This window comes from Meles meles, chromosome 20 (genome assembly GCF_922984935.1).
Source record: "Meles meles chromosome 20, mMelMel3.1 paternal haplotype, whole genome shotgun sequence".
Classification (NCBI taxonomy): Eukaryota; Metazoa; Chordata; class Mammalia; order Carnivora; family Mustelidae; genus Meles; species Meles meles.
In genome coordinates, this window is record NC_060085.1 from 16451635 (window position 1) to 16466752 (window position 15118).

The following is a 15118-nucleotide window of genomic DNA, read 5'->3' on the forward strand; positions in this document are numbered from 1 at the left end:
TGAACCTCCAGAAGTGGCTGATTATAGCCTTAGGCTATTTTAGCCCAAGAGGCTGCCTCCCGCCCCATGAGGGCCTGAGGGGCCCAGCAAGGCTTCTTATCCATTCACTTTTACCTTTTGGCTCGGCGGCCTGGACAACACTTGGTTATCACGGTTGGCCCGAGTACCCAGAAGCCCTGGTGCCCAGTGCCCTTCCAAGTCATTCCACCCAAGAGAGCCCCCGAGAGCAGAGCCTTCCAGGGGGACGAGACAACGGGGGCCTATGGGAAGCAGAACCCACGCAGCCACCAGGAACCAGGGCCGTCTGGGCAAGCAGTGAGTGCTTTTTGCTTCGAGAAGTCAGTTTCCCTGGCCTCAGATTGTCTAAACGTCTGTGCATTATGCGAAAAGGAGATTTACGCATTTTGTAACTCTGGGCTGTGAGGACTAAGTTAAACTTATTCCAGACTTCAGTTGTCTGAAGCCATAAAGCCAAAGGCCTTTGGTGCTCTGAGGAGTGGGAGACAGGACGGTGACATTAAGAACTTTAAGGACATTAAGAGGAGATGACACCCCTCTCCAGGTGTGCGATGCATGAAAACGCTCTACGTCAGGGGCCCCATTGTCCCACCAGGCAAGTTCTTACGAGACCGTGGTGCTGCATGGCCACTAAAGAAATCCAAGGAACTAACTCCTCACAACCAAGGTCTTTCCTAGAGGGTGGGAAATGCTCGGCCCTCACTGTCAGCGTACTTAAGGCCGTCATGCTCTACAAGAAGAAACCCGGCTGACTCCAGCTGGCAGGGAGTGAGAAGGGATCTCAGAGCACCTGACTCGGCGGCCTTCATGGGAGGCCAGCCAAGGAGCATGGCTACGGGCTTTAAAGGGACTCCAAACATACTGACAAGATGCTGAGAAGAAAGATGAAATGTAGAAACCCTTTAGGCCTCCTGCCCGAAATCTAGGGGTTTTCTCACTCCTGAGGGTGCACAGTTTTTCCCTCCCAGAGGGACTAGGCTGAAGGGGTGGGGGAAGGGAGGGAGACAGGGAAGGGGAGAGAGAGAAAGAGGAGAGAGGGCAAGAGAGGGAAGGAAGGGGGGAGAAAGAAAGGGAGGGAGAAAGAGAGAGAGAGAGAGAGAGGAAGGAGAGTGCGGAGAATGTGTTGTTCTGGAGTTTTCTGAAACAGCAAAGCACTGGCTATCTGCTCAAGGGGTTCAGAGCTCAATGTGGGGAGCTGCTTAGCGTAACCAGTCCCTTGATGGCGCACATCACTCTCTTCATTATACACACAAGTTTCCTGTGCAAATTATCGGGAAAGCATCCAGTAAACTGTAAGCACTTTATCTAAGGAACAAATTCTCTTCAAAAGGCAGAGGCGTCCCGTGCTGTAGGCCCCCGATGGGCCCCACGAACGGCCTCAGTGTGAGCAGTCCACTCTGAGACGGCGCATGCTGGTGGCCTGAAGCACAGTCAGGACTGAGCCATCCCTTGCTTGGCGAGTGCTCACTTGGGTGGCTTCCCTGAGCGAGCACTGGGCACTGAGTGCGCCTGGATTTCCTTACTTTCCTTACTTCCTCGCCAGCCGTCTGCTCCCCACCCTCCTCCTCAAGGAGCGGGCTGCAGCACGGGTTGGGCAAGAGAGGAAGATGCGAGGAACTTGGCCACTCTGCTTACCTCCGGAATCGACTTGACGAATCGGATCCCATCATTGGCTCCTTTCACCTTGGCCAGGCAGGCGCAGAAGTAATCCCAGTAGTCCTTCCTGTTGCCCAGAAGGGTGGCCTTCTCCTTCTGATCGAACTGTGGAGACCGGGGGACAGAGAGAGGAGGGCCACCCCTGCAGCTGATCATCCCACCATTTAAGTGATCAGAAACAGCAACAGCTTCTTAGTCACCCTGTCCTGGATGAGGCCCTTTACTGGCGCCATTTTTATTGGCTGGCAAATAAGGGTGGGTGTTTCAAACCCCAATTTACAGATGAGGAGACTGAGGCTGGGAAAGGTTAAGCAGCTGGCCCAGAGTCACACAGCTAGTAGAATTCAGGAGTAATAGCCCCCCAGGAAAGACTATCTCTTGAAAGGCCCTCGGTGCACAGAAATGGGTAGAAGACCACCAGAGGCGTTGTTCACACAGGATGAGGACATTTGAGAGAAAAGTCTTGAAGGACAACATGAAGACTGTCAACTTTATCTCAACTCAGGGAAGTGAATTTGAGACTCTTACCCTGGCTACTTAAAGTCTCAACACTGTAATATACCCAAATATGTAATAAATCCCAATTAATGTCAACTATGAGTTGTTTCAAATCCAAAACCAAAACGGGCTGACTGAAAACTGAAAAGGTTCATAAATCATGTCCCAGTGTAAGACAGAAGCAGCTGGAAAGGGAAGGGGGAGTCCCTCGACACGTCGGGGCTTCGCCTCCAGCAGGAGCTCATTCTCTAGCCGGGCTTTGCTGGGATGTGACTGGAGTGTGCTGGGATGCACACGTCCGGTATTAAAAAGGACAAAGGTGTGTCTTTCTACAACGTAACATCTTATAGTGTTTGTTTCTGGTTATGGAAGTTAAGATACATACATGTTAGAAAATCCGGACAAGAGTAGAAAAGAAAAAAAATTATAATGCTAACAGCCCCTGCCTAAGATAACTTCTGTTAATGCTTCACTCCATTTCCTTCCTGCCTCCTGTGATTGCCTGTATTTTTCCGCATCTGCAGAGCTCTCTAGATCCGTGCATCTTCAAGCAAGCACACGTCAGCGTTACAGGGCGAGTGTGTGCAGACAAAACTTCCTGGGCTAACCTCAGAGATTCTGATTCAGCGGGTCAGGGTGGGCACTGAGAACAGATTTCTCACCCACGCCCAGGGGATGCTGACGCTGCTGGTCTGTGGACCCCAGCACTCTGAGCAGCAAGGCTCTAAAATTGGAGCTTCTGGATAATCTTCAGAGGGTCCACACACTCCTGGAGAGCGGGCGACAGGTTGTGTATGTACATGTACACACACACACACACACACACACAGACACACACATAGGCATGTCTGTTTCGGGAGAGATCCCACAGCTTTCCCCAGACTCTCAAAGGGGGAGGCGACTGCCCCAAAGTTACGATCTCTGCTAGCCCATGACCTTGTGACCTGCCTTAAGACGGTCTAAATCTGTAAAGAACATTCTTGATGCCCACAGCCATGCTAAGGGGCAACATTCCGATTCTCCAGAGGATCGCGCTTGGGAGGCTCGAGCTCCAAGCGACCCGGGGCTGCTCCGACCTTCAGTCTAACCAGGAGGGCTTCCTGGCTTCCCAGAGCTGTCTGAACCACATCCTGACGCTCATGAGTCACTCGAGAGGGAACCAAGAGAACAGAGCAGAAATCAACACGGTACAGGAGTCACTTACTTGCAGGAGATACTCAAGTTTATAAGAAAACCTGTGCAGGCTGGTGCTGTCGTCCGTAACGGGCTCCCCTGCTTCCTTAAACTCTTTGCTTAGCTCCGTCACCGCATCTTTAAGACAACAAACAGGAACACGTAACTGGCTTCAGAGAGAGAAGCAGAATAACCCTGGGACGCATGGGGAGCAAGCAATCAGTGACGGCAGAGCACCTGGGAAGCAGAAAGTGGGATGTGATGCTAGAGGGAGGGAAGGCTGAGCCTGAAGGTGCTCAGGTGTGCTGAGAGCTCACAGGTATTCTCCCACGGCCCCCTGATCCAGCACATCTCTCCGTCCTCCCTGCAGGCCCACCGTGCAGGCCGTGTAACCTGCTTGCAGCCTTTGGTCGGGGAAGGTTCGCCATGTGCACGAACCACTCAGCAGGCGCCTCAAACTGATGTCCAGGGAGCTTCACCTTTCTTCTGGCCATGTGGCTTGTTGTTCTTCACTTTAACTCTCCTGCTCAGTACAGGCTAAGTCCTGGCTTCAAGAAGACCAGAAGGTACAAATAAGAGGAACGAGAACAATCCCAAGAATGACAACAATGACACCTGCTTCTGTGAACCAAGGGCCCATCAGGGGCCAGGCTTCTGCACATCTTTCTCCTTTCATAGAGCACTGGCGAGGCGGGCATGGTTGTATTTCCACAAATCCAACACACAGCTGGTTTTAAGATAATCCCAGTTTCAGAGCTGTGAAAATGTGGGAAAGAAAGTACAACCAGAGACTGGCAAAGGCTGATAACATCATCCCGTTTGGCAGATAAGGAATTCCGGGAGAGGTCAGGGCACTTGGCCAAAGACCACGGGATACAAAAGGCAGAGCTGAAATGAGAAGCCTGGTTCCTCCAGGGCTTTCTGACTCCGGATCCCGCCTCTCCACTTCTAAGACAACTGACCTTCCTGGGCAGAATAGAGGGAAAACCACCGTGACTGTCACTCACAGCCTCTGCTGTGGCACAGAGGGATGGCGAGAAGCTGGGTTTGGTGTAGACACTGGGAAGAGCACCCCCAGTTGAGATGGCTGGGGCACGCTGCCCAAAACCATCTTGCTCTCTGAGGGCTCGTAAGGAGAGGAGCCCCCCATCCCTGCGCTCTAGAACCATGGCTGGAAAGCAGACCTGCCCAGCACTGATACTGAACCCGAACTGCTAAAATTTAATCGACACTGACCTCTCCGGCAGAGGTCAGCAAATGGCGAAGACAGGCTCTTGGGATGGTTTCTTACACCAAGTGACTGCTGTCCAGTGGCACCCTCTAGAAGTGTTTGCTGCGGCTGACATCAAGAGCCGGGGCGGGAGGTGTGTGGACAGGGACCAGGGAAGATGCACAGCCTTCCCCCCCCCACCTCAGGCGGGGTTAGCCCTCATAACCTGAACTGGGAACTCTTGAAATTTTGAAAGGAGCCTTGTGTATAAAATATCAAGTTTTCAGCTCTAATCTCTGCTAATCCAAATGCATTACTTATGAATAATCTGAGTTTTCTGTGAATTATATACTTGCGTCTGTCAACAATCTTGAGAAGCGGGTGCTACCAAGCTGATCTAGCATGTGAAGGAAGCAATGGGACCTTGGAGAGGGGATGGGACTTGTCCAACATCTTCCAGGGTTAAAAGGTGGAGCCAGGGGAGCCTGGGTGGCTCAGTGGTTTAGGCCGCTGCCTTCGGCTCAGGTCATGATCTCAGGGTCCTGGGATCGAGTCCCGCATCGGGCTCTCTGCTCGGCAGGGAGCCTGCTTCCCTCTCACTCTCTCTGCCTGCCTCTCTGCCTACTTGTGATCTCTGTCAAATAAATAAATAAAATCTTTAAAAAAAAAAAAAAAAAAAAGGTGGAGCCAGGAGCTGACCCCTAGGTCGTCGTCACTGCTGTCACCAGAAGGATGAGCGGGCTGCCCTGCCGAGACCCGAAGGCTAAGCACTGCCCAAGGACACCTCAGTTAGGGACGCGCCACTCCCTTGTTCCATGCCAGAGATTTCTGGTGTGCCCACGAAGACAGTTACCAACAGATGCAAGGGAAGGGCCTTGAGAAAGTGGTATGTCAAAGCGCTCAGTGGGCTGGGTACTGGACACTGAGATGGCTTTGGGATGTCGGGGATGACCAGACCAGCCAGGACATGGGGTAGAAAAGGGCAGCTGAACAATGTCTTCCTTCCTGGATCAGGAGTGCGAGCAGGGGGTCCTCTCTTCCTCTCTCTTCCCTCCCAATAAAGCTCTCTGGGTCCCAAAGTCATCCTGGAGAACCAGAGACTGACAGGCAGGAGAGAGGGCTTACTCTGTGGAGATATTTCTCAAGGCCAGAGGTGAACTCAGATTGGCAGACTGTTATTTCACTTTCTCGGCGTGTGTGTAGATTTAAGAAAAAAAACCAGCTAATATTTTAGCTGGAAGTAGGCTGGTGTGGTCTAAGAGTGTAGACTCTGGCACCTGGTATGTGTGTAAACCCAAGCTCTGCCTGACTGGGTGTGTGACCTTAGGCAAGTCACTTAACCTCTCTGTGCCTGTTTCTGCCTCTGCAGAACTGGGGTAATGGTTCCTACCTCGTGGACCAAATGTGAGGACCCCATGAGTCTTTGTCCATAAGGCATGTGCAGGACAGGGCCTTGAACCTGGGAAATGCCATGGATTATCAGCAGGTCAAGGCCCCAGATGCTACATAAATGGGGAGCTAAGCCTGGGAGTGATTTTCATCTCGGCGCCTTCTGACCTGCAGAAGAAGTGTCCGGTGGCCCTGGCTGTGACCGACCACACCTGGGCAGGTAGGAACCTGGACCTTCAGGCTGTCAGGAGAGTACGCTGTCACTGCTGGGACACGCAGGAGGCAGTCACCTTCACACCGTCTGGTAGCCAAAGTGCTGGAGCTCCACAGAGGCCTACAGACCCGCCCTGGTGAGCTGTGGCACGGGCCGGAAACTTGCCAGAATTCTGACCCCCGGGACATCACCTAGAAGGGTGACCGCAAACCCTGGACTCTCCTCCTGAGTCTCCTCTGCGTCCCGTGCACCTCCCCTGCCCTGTCCTCCTCTATCCAGATGAGAGTTCCAAGTGTCGGCGGGTTTGCTGAGCTCAGGAAGTCCGGGAGGCAGCAGGCCCAGAATCACAGTGCGTCACAGGACAGGCTGTCCGCCTGCCAGGACCAGAGAGGACAGCAAAACAAGAAAGACGGGTGCTGGTCATTCTGCTCAGAGGAAGGAGAACACGCCTCCCCCGATGAGCCAACTCCATTATGGCCCGAGGGCTCAGGATTCAGCTGAAGGTGTAATAGGTGGCTTGAAAACACACGTATGCACAAACGCTGAAAGCAGACCCAGACCCCAGAAAGGGCACTGGATATTGTTTACAAACTGGCTTCGCAGCGCCCTAAGAGGAGGACCAGTCCAGCTCTGCCAGCCTGACCGGCGGTGGACACCCGAGCCCCAAATGCTTCCACGTGCTGTGTCCCGGGGGCTCCCATTACTCCCCGTGTGACATGGATGAGAGAACGACAGGAGGAGCACAGCCCCAGCTCCCCCACACCCGAGCCCCGTGTGCCTCCCCGCCCCCGAAACCGCTGCACCTTGCAAATCGTGGATGATTCTCTGGAGCTGGCTCTCTGCCATGGGGGAAGCCATGGCGACGGGTGCAGGTCACCCTTCTCCCCTGTGCGCCTCCCGCCTGGGTCCGGTCAGCAGAGGTCAGACTCCATGGTGGCACCTGCACGAGGGGAGAGGAGGGAGACCGTGGAGGAGGCAGTCACAGACACAATGTGATGACGGCAGGAAGGGGAGCACCACTCTGGGCACAAAGTCGCCCCATCTGGGCGTCCTCCCTCAACGGGCAGGGCTTGACCTTTCCACGGGGGCCTTGCTCGGTGGGCACTCTCTGGCTGGCTTCTGACGCGCTTCTATTCAGACACAGTGACCTGGGCTGGGGCTTAAGAAGCAGCAAGTTCAACCAAACAGCATGACTCATTGCTTCTGAGCGTCTCTCCTCTTCCACCCTCTCAGGCAGGATGGCCTCACTCTCCTTCCACCTTTAGAAATGCCCCCTGGGGGCTCCCCCCGCTACCACACGCACACCAAGGCCAGAACCCGCCCAACCCACACACAGAGGGCCGCTGAGCCCACCATGCCGGCCACCACCAGATCCCTGTCTCCCCCACGCCCGGCCCCACGTCTTCCCCCAGCTTGTTTGCTCTGAGGAATGGTCAGTAACCTCTGGCCGGGTGGCGGGGGAGGGAGGAGGCTGAGGGCCCTTGGGGCTTCGGGATCAAGGAAAGCCGGCCTTGCCTGGTGGGGGAAGCAGATGCCTGGAGTCCAGCTCAGCCTGGCTGTGTAGACACTGCCCGGCTTGCACTGGGGGCCTGCGCAGCCCTCGGTCCAGCAAGGGGCATGGCTCTATTTTAAGCTTGGTTACAGTCCTCTTGCAGCTGGTGAGTCCCGAGTTACCGACTCTGCTCGGGCAGCTGCTAAAGTGATCTAAGGACACAGTAGTGGCTGCAGGCCAATGGAGGTGACAAGACATGAGGGGCGCTGGGGAGAAGTCTGGAGATGCACTCGGACACTCCTGTGTCCCCTCTTTAGAACCTCCAGTTCTTTCCTCAGATGGTCAGTGCAAGGTTGGGCAATGCTTGCCGGTGACAGCCGCTAGCTAGGCTAAGGGGGCCGCAGGGGGCAGCCACCACTATGTGAGGGCCTACTGTGTGCTGGGTGCTGGGCCCTGTTAGGTGCTTGCCATGAGTGATCATTTTACCCTCACAATCACCCTCGTGCGGTAGATAATGTGCAAAGGAGAACCTGGGGTTCGAGAAGTCCCGTGACTTGTCTAAGGCCATGGGCCAGGAAGTAGAATTGTGGTTTGAACCCTGGGCAGTCCGATTTAAACCCTGTGGATTTCTACCTGAGCCGCTGTCACTATTGCAAATGACCAACCACTTCCACTGGCTTCGGAACCGCCCCCTCCAGCGTCTCCCAAATAATGTGCCGCCACCCTGAGTGCTTCTGACACAAGCAGGCCCTCGCTTTCTCGCTGCCATATTATCCTTCCTGCTTTAGGAGTCCTGGAGAGAAGACTCTGGGATAGAAATGGTCCCAGGTCTCAAGTTCCTCCCAATATTTACATAAGCATTCCAGCCTGGGCCTGAAGCAAGAAGGGCCTGTCACTGGGCGGATAGGCCAAGGTCTATTTTTAACTAACAAAGCCGCTCAGGCGTGATTCAGGGCAAACAAGGCCCAAAAAGAAGGCTTCTCTGGCAGAGACGGAATGAGACAGGCACACACTCCCAGGAATTCCTAACTCGGAGTCCCAAGAGATGCAGGCGATCCACCCAGAGCCCTCCAAAGTCCCCCTCGAAGGGACAGCACCCTGCCCAGCACAGACACCAAAGTGAGGGTGGGAGTGGTTTTCGAGAAGCAGCCTGCCCATTCCTGGGCATCTCTCCAGGTTACCTGCTGAGCACAGAGCCTAAGCGGGGACCAGCCAGGGCCTTACAGAGACATCTGCAGGGCTTCTACAGAGTGCCTGCCCCCGCCCCTCCCGGAGAGGTAGAGAGAGTCGAGGGTCCTCGCTGTCAATGCCAGTTGCCTCAGTTCCACACTCTGTCAAGCGCCAACTATGTGCAGGCTGGGGATACAGAGGCACACAAGGCACCGTCCAGTCCTGGAGGAGCCCAGCTGTGGCCAAGGAGAAAGAAAAACATCCAGCTATCTGGACATGGCAGGAGAGGTCCATACAGAGACAGGAATAAAAAGTGATGGGTACTTGACCGTGAAAAGGGCTGAGCTGAGGATCCATGCAAGAAATGCTTTCTGCAGAGTGAAAACAGCCAGCCTGAAAGGCTACAAACTTGCTGATTCCATTTGCAGGCGACTCTTACAAAGGCAAGACCTCGGGGAGCGATCCCCTGGGTGGCTGGCTGCCAGGGCCAGGGCTGTGGACTCTAAGAGTCTCCAGAAACTGGGAAAGGCAGTTCTGTTCTGTGCCTTGCTTAGGGGCGGCGCTTGCGTGACGGTATGTGTCTGATAAACATGGATTTGTCCAAACTCACAGATCATGAATGGGGCCTCAGCAAAAAAGGCAGCACCGTGATGAATTCGGAAAGACGCCGGAAAGACGGGACCTAAGGAAGGGAAAATCGAGGCTGCTTGGGAGATGGAGAAGGTGAGAGACAGTGGAGATGGAGCTATGCAGGCCTGCAGAGTGAGGGTGAAGCCTCCCAAGGGACCCGAGGAGGAAAGGGCACCAGGATGGGGCGGAGGAGGGTGGGGAGAGCAAGCCCAGAGAAGCTTTTCTCCCCAGGTTCTCTCATTTGACTGTGGTCAGCAGAGGGCCTGGGAGAAATAAACTGAGAGGAAGGGGACCCACACCCCCCAAGTCCTCACAAGCAGCCCCCTGGGTCCATGTGCACACTTCAGAGTTGGGGGAGACCCACACATGTGGAAGAGGGCAGGGAGCAACACCAACAACAGGTCCTGAGCCGCCTCACCCAGGCTTTGGCCAGGGCTCTGCACCGACGGTGGAAACCAGCCCTCTCTGAGGCTGGGCAGGACGAAAACAAGGTCTGCAGACCAAAGCGGTGTCCTGGCCTGATGGGCCTCAACAGGCAGAAACGGGCTCCTGGAGGCTTGCTGGCCTCTGGGGAGGCGGCCGTGTGTCCCCACGCTCCTGGGAGGCCTCCTCCCTCAGGCCTGACCCTCAGAGTCATAAGCTCCGCTTATGCCAAGCTCCCAGGTCACGGGGTGAGCTGGGCCCAGCTGCTGATGACGCAAGCTGGTTTTCCAAAAAGCCCGAGTCACCACCCAGGTAATGCGCCCCAGGAAGCTGGCTGCTGGGGCTGCCGGTCCCAGTGGGCTTCCCCACCGCGGATATGGGCCCCACCTCACAGGGCTTCGGGAAGTTAATCCAAGCTTCCTTGGAAGGTCATGGCTACCATCAGGATGTGGGAAGGATGGCTCTTGGCATTTTGCCCTCCTCCCCGGGTCTGAGGTTATTAGTAACCACTGAAAGGCACAGAACGAAGCACACCATGGTCAATGTCCTTGTGCCTCGAGATAAAACTTGTCCTTTGGGTGGGGGGGATGAGAGATTTTTTTTATCAACAATGCTCCTGACACCAACACTGTGGCTTTCTTCCACACAGATAACCAGTTCGGACACCAACTGGGTGTTCTTTAATTCAATTCCAAGCTGACACTACCTACCTGGAGTTTGGCCAGGCCCCACAGGTCGAGGGCTCTGCCCACGAGACTGTTCTAGCTTCAGGCGCCGGTCACAAGACCCAGGCTGCTTCTCCCGGCACTTCTGACCAACTGGCTATAAACTGGGAGTCCCCACGATCCCCTCTTTGGGTTCGATAATTTGCTAGAACAGCTCCCAAAACTTGGAAAAACACAACTATGATGAGTTTATTTTAAAGGATACAGTTTGGGACCGGCCAAGCGGAAGAGATGCAGAGTTGGGGCCAGGGGCGGGGGGGGGGGGGGGTAGTTGGTCTGAGGTGTGTGGGGTTTCCCTGCCTTCAGGGGTCCCCACCCTCCAGCACCTCAGCTGTTCACTAACCCACAAGTCCTCAGAACCCCATCACTTGGGAGTTTTTGGTGGAGGTTTCATTATAGGGGAAGGGCTGGTTAATCACTGGCCATTGGAGATTAATTCCATCCTCAGCTCCTCTCTGCTCCCAGAGGTCTGGGTGGGGCTAAAAGGGTCAAATCTCTAACCACGTGGTTGGTTCCTCTGGCAACCAGCCCCATCCCGAAGCTATCCAGGGGCCCACAGATTCTCCATATTTAGCATAAACTCAGGTACAGTTAAAAGAGGCTTGTTATGAATAACAAAAGACACTTCCATTACTCAGGAAATTCCTAGGGTTCCAGAAGCTCTGTGGCGGGAACCTGAGCCAAATGCCAACTGAGCCAAATACCAAATATCCATTTTTTATTGTATCACAGAGACCACAGACTTCAGGCGGGAAGCAGACCCATCCAGACAATCCATTAGCAAACAGCTCTCTTAACTCAGGAGACACTTAGAGCTTCTGTCCACATGGCCTTGGTCACAGCTGCTTCGGCACCAGGGGAATAACTCCAGGACTCCCACACCTCCCATGACCCCCCAAAGTGCAAATCACCTCCACGAACCCACGGTCCTTCCTGCAGGACCTGTCAAAACCTCTCTCGCCTGTCTCTGGCAAGCTCTTTCAAATACCAGAGAGTTCATTTTCTAAAAACGTGGGGAACAACTCAGAATTACGCTGCAGCTCATCCCGCATGTCTAAAAGCATCCGATATTCTGATAAAGCGCAAAAGGGGCTAAGTGCATTTTTAAAAACTCTTATTATTCGTTACCTGGGACTATTGCCTGAATTCCTAGTCACAGCTTTAGTCTTAGTTTAAAGGCAAAGAACCTTCCCCAAATGCCAAATTTCTCCTACACCTGCCCAGAGGCCCTAACAACAGAGAGAGCAGTTCAGTCCCAAACTAAGATACAAAGACACCAACTGACTCCTGTAAACTTATTTACACTCTGGCGCTATTGACTCCGATTTGTAATGTTGCCCAGAAATCGACTTGGCAGGAGCAGCACAGCATCTGACAAGTCCCATTAAGAGAAGAAGGCTCCGAAGGGGAGGAGGAGGCTTGGGGCGTGGAAGACAACTGTGCCCTGTCTTCAGAATTTTCTGTACCTGCTCCTAACCTAACAGCTGAGAAGTCCCCCCAAACCCCCCCGCCCCCCCCCCACACCATACAGTCGAGCTCCTCCCCCACTCCCAGACAAAGGGAAGCAGACCAGTGACTTCCACCCAGACCAAGAAAGAATGCGAACAAGGACAGTTCCGATCAGCCCAGGGCAGAAAGCCTTTCTGGAAGAGTCCCTTGCCTTTGCCTGGTTCGGCACACCCAACAGCATCTATTCAGTTGCCATCTCCGGGGCGCAGGGTGTCCTTGGCTGGTACCTGCAGCTCCAAGGCCCGGCGGTTCTGCTGGCTCAGCCCTGGAGCAGTCGCAGGGCAGGCTGCCCTCAGCAGAGCCTCCAGACGATGCCCAGGAGAGTGCTCAGGAGTCTGTAAGAGGCCAGCTCAGAGGCAGACATCTGAGCACACGTGAACAGAGGCTCGGGAGGTGACCCAACCCCTCAGATCTAATTAAAGTGTTGATCAACTGCATGCCTGGGTCCTTTTTCCCACACACTCCTTGCTTGCGATCTCCTTTCATAAAGGGAGGGGAGACTTGAGCCTCTGCCATCTTTTCTTGAACCTTCTCTTCTTGGCTCTTGCCCTCTCACCAATGATTCTAGGCTTCTTGGTCACTGCCTCTGGAACACACAGAGAACTGGCTCTGGGTCCAGTCCACCGGCCCACGAAGGCAGGGTCGAGAGACCTGTGGATGGGAGGTGTTGCCTCTGGGGGCCTGGGGGAAGCTGTCTTTTTTTAGGAAGGGGACAGCTCCCCTGGAAGGAGCCACACATCCATACCTGAGGTCTTGCCACTGGAAGGCCCAGAGAAACAATCCAGGAGGTGGCGAGGGGCTGTGTGGAACTCCGGGTAGTCTCCGGAACAGGTGTGCGAACACCTGGGAAGTCAGCTGGAGCACCTATTTCCTCCTGTCCCCACACAGCACAAAGCCCACCCAGATGGAGAAAATTATAGGCTCCAAAAAACCATATGCTTGGGAGACGCTCCTGACCCGAGTATCAAGGGGGGGTCAGTCCGGCCAGTGACGGATCACAAACTAAATCCCTGAGAGAATATGCTTTGGCCACTAAACATGGCCTTAAGGGCACATGCAACCCATATGTGTTAACAGACTGCCAGCCAGGTAGGAAGGATTTGCTAGGAAGTGGCAGGCCTGAGCCAGGGGCTGGGGCTACAGCCGTGCATGAGCAAGGCCGGTGGGCCGTGGCCTTGAAGAAACCCAAGCTCCAGAGGGAAGAACAGACAGCATCCGCCCTACTAAGCTGACAGGAGACCAAGAGATCACTTGATGCCTGAGAAGGGCTTTGATGAAAAGCAAGCGAGCACAGAAGGTACCAGATTCTACTCTGCTCAGGATTCTAAGCCCCACTGCCTTTCTTCCACGTTTGTGGCCGTTTGCCAGTACGGGAATTTCTTGTTTGACCAACCCACCTGTCTATAAGCGCCACTGTACTCACCAGTTCCCCAGCACCCAGCACAGCACAGACCCATGGAGAGCCCGCGATAAATTATTTGATGAATGAATGAATCAGTCACACAAAACTGAAACAGAGACGCTTGCTCCAACAAACCAAACTAAATTTTAGGCATAGAAATGTACCAACAGGTAAATAGTGCTAACCATCGTTCTATGGTAGGAAACATGGGTAAATTTTCAAAAAATTCGATTTCTCTGATTTTTCAGTTTTCCTTTCCTGGACATAAATTACTTTTATGTTCACTAAAATAACACATATTTTAAAAATCAGGTTGTAATTACATACAGTCTATCGTCATTACTGTGGAAATAGTACGGAATTATTATCCCAAGAAGGAATGGAATAATGTAACTTATGGACTGGATAGATTAAGTGTGTCTATGGAAGAACGTGTGCCTCTCAGCTCTGGCCTGACGCAGCCTTACTCAGAAGCCTCCTTCACCCTATCCGGACAAGGATAACCCCCGGCCACCTCCCCCCACTCACCCAACCCTCGCAAAGCCCTTCCCTCTCTGCATCCCTGGGCCTTTGGATCTGGAACCATCTGCCAGGAACAGTCCCAGGGTTGGGGAGGTATTGATGGGTCTGAGCTCCGCTGTGCCCTCGGGTGACAAGAGCAGCATCCGGGCACAGAGCAGGGGGTGGGGCTATGCCGGCAGACGGGAAGCCCGAGCCAGGCCCGGGATGACTGACGCTGGAGTTTGGCAATGGGCAAGAAAACTGTCCTTTCTTTTTACCAACTGGAGCCTAGGCTTGCCAATTTGCACCCTACTCGGATTTTGGAATCAGACTAGTCATGTGAAATGTCCATTCCCTCGCAAGCAATCGGTAATGTGATATAGATCGTGCCATGACTGGGTGAGAAGGGGCTGTATTTAGTTCACCAAACTCTTATCTGGCAATTTAAGGAAATCTGTCTATCTTGGGGAAGTTATTTGACATTTTTCTATCTTGGGTGGGGTTTCTTTTCCCCGTTTTTGGTTTTGGTTTCCCCCAGTGTGCAGTGTGGGGAGATTACCCTTTATCTTCCTTAAGGAAGAGGCGGGGAAGGAGAGAAGCAGACATTCCCAGTGGCTAACTTTGGCGGAGGCTTCTAAGTGCCCGCTCCCTGCTCTTGACCGAGGCTCCAGGCACCCTGGCAGCAGCCCATGGGGCTACAGGTTCAGCTTGAGGAAATCCTTCTGGCTCCTTGTGAAACCACCACATCTGGTTCAGCTGTCCAGCCCACCCTGGACCTCCCATGGGATGCTCCTCTTGGCCTAACCCCCTGCATGCGAATGGCTTGTTTGGATTGCTTTTTCACCTCACGTTTTTCTTCTGGATTCCACAGGCTCCCCTAAGTCGGTTTCTTGCCCCAGGCCAAAGACGCAGCACCCCAGGCTCCTGTGGTGGCCAGCCAGACCTGCCCTGGGGCCCCAGAACCAGACCACAGTGTCCCCTCGGAACCACGCTGATGTACACGTGCTCATCCCTGCCAACAGGATCGGGCCAAACCAGAACCAGGTACTTGGTGTCTTTCCAATGCCACAAAGCCCTTTGTGAACGGGGAGGACCACAGGTGGTCACA

At 54.0% G+C, this 15118-nt stretch overlaps 1 protein-coding gene across 1 annotated transcript in view; it reads right to left on the reverse strand.

Moving 5' to 3' along the window:
- FYCO1 (FYVE and coiled-coil domain autophagy adaptor 1) overlaps positions 1 to 15118 on the reverse strand; it is a 72460-nt gene that overhangs the window by 54576 nt on the left and 2766 nt on the right. The window contains exons 2-4 of the mRNA XM_045989684.1: positions 6962 to 7098; positions 3377 to 3483; positions 1654 to 1779 (exon numbers count right to left, since the gene is read on the reverse strand). Coding sequence (XP_045845640.1) covers positions 1654 to 1779; positions 3377 to 3483; positions 6962 to 7016 — 288 coding nt within the window. The 5' untranslated portion in view covers positions 7017 to 7098. The remainder of the gene's footprint in view (positions 1 to 1653; positions 1780 to 3376; positions 3484 to 6961; positions 7099 to 15118) is intronic.